Raw genomic sequence first — 9,457 nt, 5'->3', positions numbered from 1 at the left:
GTCTCTCTGTATTTGTTTGTTCACTATGAGTCAACTAATAAAACTAACTGATTTGTATATTTATAAAAAAAGAAACATATTGAGTCTTTATGTACTTATCCTCTATGAGTTCAATGCTTAAGCTTTAACGATAAATCTACTAAATTTTTTTGTTTTGTTTTTGTTTATGTAAGTTACCGATGAGATTATCCCGGCAAGGTTATCTAAGAGAGGTCGTAATGCGATATTCAACGGTTTTATTATGTGGTGTTGTTCTGATTCAGCTGTTTTCTGCTCAAATCGATGCTCAAAGATCAAGAAGTCGATGGCAGACGCTTAGTGGTGAGAGTTACTCTATGATGGTTTCCAAGAAAGCTTTGATTTCTTTATCTTGGATTTAGTATTACTTAAGTAACTTTCTTTCTTTCTTTATTTGTGATAACAACTTCACAGCGTATATACTTTTTGTAGTACAATAACTTTGGATTACTATGTATTTACTAGGTGACCCTCCACTTGTGATTGCTCGTGGTGGGTTTTCTGGATTGTTACCAGATTCGAGTATTGATGCTTACGGTTTCGCGATCCAGACAAGTGTAGATGATGTTGTTCTATGGTGTGATGTTCAGCTTACCAAAGATGGTGTTGGGATTTGCTTCCCTGATTTAAATCTGGCCAATGCTTCAACTATAGATCTTGTTTACCCAAATCACAAACCTAAATCTTACCCGGTTAATGGAGTCACTAGGCAGGGTTGGTTCACCATTGATTTCTCCCTGGGAGATCTCCAGAATGTTTCTTGTAAGTGTTTAATAACAAACAATTAAGTTTTGTTTTTTTTCTTGTAACTCTCACAAATATATGTTTGTTTTCTTTTCTTATTACCTTAGTGATTCGAGGAATACTCTCGCGATCGGATAGATTCGATGGAAATGGATACGCCATTTCAACGATTCAAAACGTTGCCGAGAAGATTAGTCCTCAAGGAGGCTTTTGGTTAAATGTTCAGCACGATGCGTTCTACGAGCAACAAAATCTGAGCATAAGCAGTTTTCTTCTTTCAGTTTCAAGAACTGTTTCCATTGACTTCATCTCTTCTCCTGAAGTGAATTTCTTTATGAAAATTGTTGGCCAGTTCGGGCGTAATGGACCGACTTCTGTGTTTCGGTTTCTTAGGAAAGAAGATTTCGAGCAAACAACAAACCAAACCTACAGTTCTATCTTGAGTAACTTAACTTTTGTCAAGACGTTTGCTTCAGGGATTCTTGTTCCCAAATCTTATATATTACCACTCGATGACAAGCAGTACTTGCTTCCTCATACATCCTTAGTTCAAGATGCACACAAAGCAGGATTACAAGTATATGTGTCAGGTTTCGCAAATGATGTTGATATCGCACATAACTATAGTTTCGATCCAGTCTCAGAGTATCTATCTTTTGTGGACAATGGCGATTTCTCTGTCGATGGCATGCTCTCTGATTTTCCCTTAACTGCATCTTCATCCATTGGTAAGCAAGATCTCTTCTACAAACAATATTTTGTCCTTCAAAATTTGCTAGAAATACTCAAAATTCAAACCTTTCCTTTTCATATTTTCCTCAGATTGCTTCTCCCATATTGGCAGAAACGCTACAAAACACGGTAAGGAGCAGTAAAATATACTCCACATTTTTCTGGCTTACTAATATACAAGTTGGATAGATTGAAATTAAAGTGACGTACATTTGCCAACAATGCTTTTTTAATTGTCAACTAACATGTTTTTTTTTTTTTTTTTTTATGTTGACATATTATAGTGGTTTTATCAAATTACTTGTTAAATTTGGTAAGAAGTGGACGTTAATTTTTTTCACAAGGTATCCTAACAAAATTAAGGGGGGTGTATTCAAAGTAGCATTTTAAAAGATTTGAGTTTTATTGAGATTTTGATGATTTTAGGGAACTTCATATGATTTATGTAAAATCCTTTCAAATCCCACCTAAAACTATGAGATTTGGATTCTTATATTTTTAACTAAGGAAGTTCTCTGAAATCCACTAAAATCCTCTGAAATCATTTAAAATCAAATCCACAAACTGTTTTCAATAACAGTGGATTTTAAGGTGGATTTTAAAATGATTAGTTCAATAACACTGAATTTCATGAGACTTTTTAAAATTCATGATTGAATAACACTGGATTTGTAAACTTTTTACAAATCACTTGAAATTCCACTTTGGATACACCCCCCTAAATTCTTAACTGGAAATCTTATATCCTAAATTATATTTTAGGGGGAGTTATTGGGAGATTGATTTTAAAAGAGTTTGTGGATTTCAAAAGTTTAGAGATTTTAAGATTCTTAAAAAGATTTGTTGATTCTAAAATAATGTTTACCCAGATTTTTAGAGTTTAATAGATTCTTCATATGATAGACTCTACAAATCCTTATGATAATTGCAGTATTTTGAAAGTTGTTTTTAATGACTAAATAGGTAAGGAATCATTAAACCAATAACACTAGAATTTGATAGAATTGGAAAATCAATAAATACTCAACTTTTTGAATAACAAAGGATTCTAAATAGAATTACAAAATACATACACCAATAACAAGAGATTTTATTAAGAATCTAAGAATCCGTACACCAATAACAATAGAATCTTAAACTCTAAAATCTTTAAAAGTCATTCTCCCAATAACACCCCCTAATTATAAAAAATACTACCGTGCTATTTATCTTTTGGTCACCAATACTATCATACTGTATAAGCTAAACGGTAAACATCCTCCAAATTTAATAAGAGAGAATTCATAGCCATTTTCAGGTTTTTCTTGTTTCTTTTTTAATGCAAAAACATATTATATATATACCTATAGTTGACTTTATCATCTTCCAAATTTATACCTTAGTTGATTTTCTTGTCATATCAAAAAATGGTGCGAGTGGGGACTATCCTGGATGTACAAACTTGGCATATGAGAAGGCAATCAAAGATGGTGCCGATGTTATTGATTGCTCCGTCCAAATGTCCAACGATGGGACACCCTTTTGTGCAAGTTCTATCGATCTTGGGGATAGCACAATGGTCGCACAAACTCCTTTCAGAAACCGTCAAACAACTGTTTCTGAGATTAGCTCAGATGGTGGAATATACACTTTTAGTCTAACCTGGCCTGAGATCCAGAACTTGACTCGTAAGTTTCCCTTCAAATTTTCCACTTCCTTCAGACAAATGCTAGTTTGTGTTTTTCCATTATTGTTCCTGCTCCTTACTTAAACCTAAAGATTACATATAGATGCAAATGTACATTCTCCTTGCTTGATACGCTGTGGACAACATTTACTGGCCACTTTTTTTTTTTTTTTTGAATAATCAAAGAGGTTCTGGGCCGAATCCCATGTATCCCCTCAGGCCCGAGACCGAAGCATGTTATATAACTTGGAAGTTTACAGTAACATTATCCCCATATTTTTGTGCAGCTGCTATTTCAAACCCCTACAGGTCATACGATATGCTTAGGAATCCGAATGAGAGAAATTCTGGGAATCTTATTTTGCTTTCTCAATTCCTAGACTTGGCAAAGAACTCCACATCTCTCTCTAGTGTTTTGATCAGTGTTGAGGTGGGCTTCCTGTACCTTTTCAATCATAAAAACATGAATCATTCACACTGTCAAGTCTTCTAATGATGGCTAAGCCACTATGTTTTTTGTTTCCTCCAGAATGTAGTGTACCTGAGAGAGAAGCTAGGGCTAGACCTTATTAAAGCTGTTCTGGACACTCTCACAGAAACTGGTTACAGCAACGTAAATACCACAACAAAGGTTATGATTCAGTCTACTAACAGCTCGGTTCTACTTGACTTCAAGAAGCAAAGCAAGTACGTGACAGTCTACAGAATTGAAGAAACCATTAGTGATATTCTTGACTCGGCTATACAAGACATAAAGAAATTTGCCGATGCTGTTGTCATTGGAAAATCATCAGTCTCCACCGCCACCAGAAGCTTTGCCACCAGGCAAACCAATGTTGTTGAGAGGTTGCAAAAGTCTCAACTTCTGGTTTACGTGGAAATATTTCAGAATGAGTTTGTCTCTCAAAAAAGGGACTTCTTTTCAGATCCCACTGTTGAGATTAACACATATACCTATGGAGTTGGTATCAATGGAACCATTACAGAGTTCCCTTTCACAGCTGCAAGATACAAAAGTAAGTGCCTTAAGCCTTAAGATTTACACCAAAAGGTCACACACCACAGAGTTATAAACATCAATACTTAACTTTGTTTATCTTCTCCAGGGAATAGATGTTTGGGTAGAGAAGAAATACCACAATACATGTTACCTATTCAACCCGGTAGCCTTTTAGGTGTTGTGAGTCCTTTGTCCTTACCTCCAGCCGAAGCTCCAAGCCTGATTTTCACAGATGCTGATGTCACTGAGCCACACCTACCTCCGGTTTCAGCAAAATCCCCAACCTCATCAACCAATACAGGAGCACCTATCGGACAAACCCGACTCCCTCTATCTATTTTTCTCTCTGGTTTTGCCTCTCTTCTACTTACGTAATCGTCCTTGACTACTTGCCATATACAATTTCTCCTTTTTATGTTATTTTGACTTGTAGTCCACAGGATGAATATTTTGCCGTTCTCTTTCCAAGCAGTATGTATGTTATGTCAATTTTAAAAACTAATTTTGGTACATGCGAAATGTTGTCTTAAATAAAAATTTCTGTTGAAGTTTTTCTAGCAAAATAGTCATCTACGAATTTTTAAATAATTGATCTATTTACTTTACACATTTTCCACATCTCATTTTATTTCTCTTTCATCATATAAATTTAAAAAATATATATATAATTTTATAATAAATTTTACTATTACATAATTGATACATCTACATTCTTCTATACAAAACGATCAAACTACTTTATAAAAACTAAATTATCATCTTGGATAAGAACTAGAATATCTTACATACATGATACATGATTGCGTAATTACAAATTTTTTTTATAAACATACTAAAAATGATGTAACCAAAAAAGTCCTAGATTCAACAATTTTGAGCTTCATCAACTGTCCTAAAGGCTCTGGCTAGGAGGGTCGCGATAACAGTGCACGACATGAGTCCATATATAAAGAAGGTTGAAAGACTACACAGCCACTATGAATCTCTTTTCCTTCTTCCTTTATACATCTTTTTTCTCGATGACTATAATAATACTTTCATTATTGCTCATCCAAACTCTAAAATTATTATTATACTTCCAACCTACTGTTTTCATCTTTGGTCTCATAACTAGCTCCCTTTTTCGTATTATAAAATGACGATTAGATCATCCAAAAGAATTATCTAATGTGAATATTAGTTCTTAAAATTATCGAATTAATGACTTTTCAAGATGCCAACCTTTTTTTTGGTCCCGTATAATTCTCCTTTGGAATTGTCTCTTTGAAAGTGAGGATGAAGACAATAAGCACAGAGGAGATAAGAAATAGTATGGTATAGGTTTACGGACAAATCCTTGTCGTTCCACTAAAAGTTTGGCCATCTCATTTCGTTTTCTAGACTAAGCAAAAAAACTTATCTAAGTCTTTCAGAGTCAACTAATAAAACCATTTTAATCAAAAAAAAAATATCATGACTTTTTCTGTGTGTTATTCACTATTTCACATTGACTTGGCCATTATGCTTCTCTCTATGCCAAATACAGAATACAGGCTGTTCATAGATCTCAAACGAACCATGGACTATCCCATCAGTTCTTGTTTAATCTCTCTCTTCCTCTTCTGCTTATTCTACCATCTTCCTTGTGCTTCAAGTAAACAAGGACTTGGATTGTGTGAGACTCTATTTCAGTGTGGTAACATCACCGCAGGTTTCCCCTTCTGGGGAGGAATTCGACCCAAATTTTGCGGTCACGCATCGTTGGAGCTTCACTGCAACATCAAAAACATTACCTCTTTAAATATCTCCAACCTAAACTACAATATCCTCCAAATAAATCAAACATCTAATACCCTTAGACTTGTCAGAGCAGACCTTTTAGGTTCTTTCTGCTCCACCACTTTCAATTCCACAATATTGCCTCTCGAAATCTCTGAGATTTTGCCCATCTACAAGAGCCTCACTATTTTCTATCTCTGCAACCCTCGTCTTCAGTACCTTTCGAGTTATACATGTCCTGGCAGTGGGAGAGGTCTTGTCTCAGCGTATCAAAGCCCTAATTATCATAGCTCCTGCCTAGGAAGTTTCATAGTTAACGTTCCTACAGGTTTCTTTCCACAAGAGAAAAAGTTGAATCTAACGTTCTTGGAAAGCGTTCTAAGAAAAGGATTTGAGGTGAAGGTGAAGAATGATGAAATACTATGTGAAGAATGTTCATCCTCTAGTAAGTGTATACATTTTCTCTTCGTTATATCATTATTACTATTATTATTTTCTAATTTATTTCGCTCCTCCTCTAACAAACACCGGACAGTTTCCTTAGTGAGTTGTCTTACCTTGTTCAAAGTGACCAAACATAGCTTCATCTCTTACCAAACATACCAAAACTAGGGTAGGCATTGGGTACCTGTTTGGCTTTGGGTCGGGTATTTCGGTTTTCGGATTTCCGGGTTTAGAGATTTACAACCCGTTCGGGTTTTCTAGATTTCGGGTTCCGGTTTGGGTTGGGTTTTTGCAAGCAGGTTCGGATCGGTTTCTCGGGCTCGGTTACTTTGGCCAGGCCATTTTCCCATTAACTGACCAGTAAAGTAACAAAAAAAAAAAACAGATTAGGACACTATGATCAATTTCCTTATATTCCTTACCATATAAGTTCCCAACTTCCTATACGCTTTCTGATCCCATCTTGTGTTTTTATCAGCTGATGAGCTTTATAGACGCTGTGCTCAACCGTTTAGCTGTGGCGATCAAGGCGGTCTCTTGTTCCCTTTCTGGATACATGGGAGAGAAGACTGTGGCCACCCAGACTTTAAGCTCCATTGTAACAGCAGATTGGCAGAACTTAACGTCTCCTTAGGGACGTTCAGAATCTTAGATACAGATTATGACTCTCGTATTGTAAGACTTGCCAGATCAAACTTTACCAACATTATCTGTCCCACAACCCCACTACATATGCCGTTCGATAAAAGTGCCGTCCTTCCATTCGCTTCTGACACCATGATGCTAACAATTTATTACCACTGCCGAGACTTATCATCTAGTATTGATGGTACTTCCGCTAACGTTGAAGGTCTTGTGTGTGGGAATTATGATGAAGATTCAACCAACTACTATGAGATGAGAAATATAACAGACGAGAATAGTGGCGCTGTATCTACTAACTTGAAGGAATCTTGCAATTCATACGTCAGTATACCTGTGCCTGGATCGGCATTGTATACACTGCGTTCCGAGAATATAACGAAGACTCTTGAACAGGGTTTTGAGCTTGAACTTAATCAAGATTGTTCAGTGTGCTTAGAGTCTAAAGGTGCTTGTGGATACAATCGGACTTCAAGAGGATTCGTTTGCTATTGTAAAGATGGAACCTTCGGCATTGATTGTAGCTCTAAAAAGAAAATTCACGGTAAACTATTCTCTTCTCTGAATTTGTTGTTCTTTAATATTCTTTTTCTTTAAAATCGAGTTTGGTACCATTCTGACAAATTCTTATTTGTATAATTGTCACTTAGGGGCTTTAGTCAAAGCAATTCCCATAGGTGAGTTTTTCTGGCCAGAGAAATTTTAAACCGTTTTCGTTTCCAACATTAGATAATAAGTTCCTAACTCAGCATTTCTCTGTGTTTTTTCTAGTTGGGGGTGCAGTAGCAGGAGTTGTTTTGTTCCTGGTACTATTAACATTGTTTCTCCGTTTTCTCCGGAAGAGAGAAAAACGGCTGAGACATCAGAAGCTGAAGGCTCTTATTCCACTCGAACACTATACTTACACACAAGTGAAGAGAATTACAAAGTCATTTGCGGAAGTGGTTGGGACAGGCGGATTTGGAATTGTTTATCGAGGAACACTTCGTGATGGCCGTATGGTTGCGGTGAAGGTCTTGAAAGACTCAAAGGGAAATGGTGAAGATTTCATCAATGAAGTTGCTAGCATGAGCAGAACTTCTCATCACAACATTGTTTCTTTGCTTGGTTTCTGCTCGGAGGGTTCTAAAAGAGCAATTATATACGAGTTTTTGGGAAACGGGTCACTTGATAAGTTCATTTCAGGAAAGAGTACAGTGGAAATGGATTGGGAATCTCTATATAGAATTGCGTTAGGAGTTGCTCGTGGTCTAGAGTACTTGCACCATGGATGCAAGACAAGGATTGTACATTTTGACATCAAACCACAAAATGTACTCTTAGATGACAATTTTTGCCCCAAAGTTTCGGACTTTGGCCTCGCTAAGCTATGCGAGAAACAAGAGAGCATCTTGTCATTGCTGGACACAAGAGGTACCGTAGGGTACATTGCACCAGAGATGATCTCAAGAGTTTATGGGAATGTATCGCACAAATCAGATGTCTATAGCTACGGAATGTTGGTTCTCGATATGATTGGTGCAAGGAACAAAGAAAATTTTAATCAAGCCGCTTCTTCTAACACAAGTTCGATGTACTTTCCTGAATGGGTATATAAGGATCTTGAGTTAGGCAAGTCCAAAACCAATATTGAGATTGGGGTCAACAGCGAAGAGGACGAGCTAGCAAAGAAGATGACATTGGTGGGGTTGTGGTGTATTCAGCCTTCCCCAACAGATCGCCCACCGATGAATAGAGTTGTAGAGATGATGGAAGGAAGTTTGGATGCTCTTGAAGTCCCTCCTAGGCCAGTTTTTCAAATTCCCACAGTGTCTCTACAAGAATCTTCAACATTCTCAGAAGATACCTCTACTTACACAGAAGGATGATCCATGGAACCTATCAAAGCACGCAAATCGCAAATGTTATATATTATTTACATTCTAGAGGACGGCTCTGTAAAACTAGTTTACATTACTATGCTAAACTATTTAGCCTTTTGTTTTACTAATTTAATTTCACTCGGCTTAATTCTTGTAAAAAGCTAGATAATACAGTTTTCTATTGCGATAAAACGTTTGAAGCATTTCACTCAAACATGAGATCAAGACTTTTGAGTTTCATCAACTAATAAACTACTACTTCATTTTCGTTGCTGTTTGCAAAAACTTCCTGTCTCATTTTTCTGAAGATACTAATAAAGAACAATGTCTGTCTCAGTTATTACAGTAGAAAAAACCATTTACGGGTTTAGAGCAATGGAAGCATGAACGAAAAACATTCATCCGAATATGCGTTAGGTTATTAATGCTTGCTCAAACTTCTATTGGAGATATCTTGGGGAGCAAGATGTGTATTTTGCAGACCAACTATTAAGGACAGTGAAAGTCCATTATTGAAATGAACCCGTGAACCCCAAGGCAAAGAATATTCTAGAAGTGTGATAAGGACTTCTAGAAGTTTGAAGTCTTTGC

At 36.4% G+C, this 9,457-nt stretch overlaps 2 protein-coding genes across 3 annotated transcripts; both read left to right on the top strand.

Annotated features, from left to right (window-relative positions):
- Nucleotides 1-54: 54 nt before the first annotated feature.
- On the top strand, nucleotides 55-4,715 carry LOC17874310 (glycerophosphodiester phosphodiesterase GDPDL1). The gene is made up of 8 exons (XM_006279120.2): nucleotides 55-321; nucleotides 484-780; nucleotides 870-1,490; nucleotides 1,585-1,623; nucleotides 2,877-3,161; nucleotides 3,448-3,590; nucleotides 3,690-4,176; nucleotides 4,267-4,715. The coding sequence occupies exons 1-8, from the start codon at nucleotides 180-182 to the stop codon at nucleotides 4,533-4,535; spliced, it is 2,283 nt and encodes a 760-aa protein (XP_006279182.1). The 5' UTR covers nucleotides 55-179; the 3' UTR covers nucleotides 4,536-4,715.
- A 967-nt stretch (nucleotides 4,716-5,682) lies between these two features.
- Nucleotides 5,683-9,058, top strand: LOC17874309 (LEAF RUST 10 DISEASE-RESISTANCE LOCUS RECEPTOR-LIKE PROTEIN KINASE-like 2.7). 2 transcript variants are annotated; one of them, XM_023784471.1, is made up of 4 exons: nucleotides 5,683-6,363; nucleotides 6,841-7,548; nucleotides 7,664-7,681; nucleotides 7,776-9,058. In XM_023784471.1, exons 1-4 carry the CDS (start codon nucleotides 5,718-5,720, stop codon nucleotides 8,870-8,872), a joined length of 2,469 nt encoding a protein of 822 aa, XP_023640239.1. In that variant the 5' UTR covers nucleotides 5,683-5,717; the 3' UTR covers nucleotides 8,873-9,058. The 2 variants fall into 2 exon arrangements, with proteins under 2 accessions (XP_023640239.1, XP_006279179.2); XM_006279117.2 differs by having other exon boundaries at nucleotides 7,655-7,681.
- Nucleotides 9,059-9,457: the final 399 nt, after the last annotated feature.

The sequence above is a fragment of the Capsella rubella genome, unplaced genomic scaffold, assembly GCF_000375325.1.
Source record: "Capsella rubella cultivar Monte Gargano unplaced genomic scaffold, Caprub1_0 scaffold_120, whole genome shotgun sequence".
Lineage (NCBI taxonomy): Eukaryota > Viridiplantae > Streptophyta > Magnoliopsida > Brassicales > Brassicaceae > Capsella > Capsella rubella.
This window is presented reverse-complemented; position numbering and strand designations above follow the sequence as displayed.

Coding starts and splice junctions, on each gene's coding strand:
- LOC17874310 (XM_006279120.2), top strand. CDS start 180: ATGAGATTATCCCGGCAAGGTTATCTAAGAGAGGTCGTAATGCGATAT. Junction 781..869: donor AGATCTCCAGAATGTTTCTT/GTAAGTGTTTAA, acceptor TTATTACCTTAG/TGATTCGAGGAATACTCTCG. Junction 1,624..2,876: donor CAGAAACGCTACAAAACACG/GTAAGGAGCAGT, acceptor TTTATACCTTAG/TTGATTTTCTTGTCATATCA.
- LOC17874309 (XM_006279117.2), top strand. CDS start 5,718: ATGGACTATCCCATCAGTTCTTGTTTAATCTCTCTCTTCCTCTTCTGC. Junction 6,364..6,840: donor TGAAGAATGTTCATCCTCTA/GTAAGTGTATAC, acceptor TGTTTTTATCAG/CTGATGAGCTTTATAGACGC. Junction 7,682..7,775: donor AGTCAAAGCAATTCCCATAG/GTGAGTTTTTCT, acceptor TGTTTTTTCTAG/TTGGGGGTGCAGTAGCAGGA.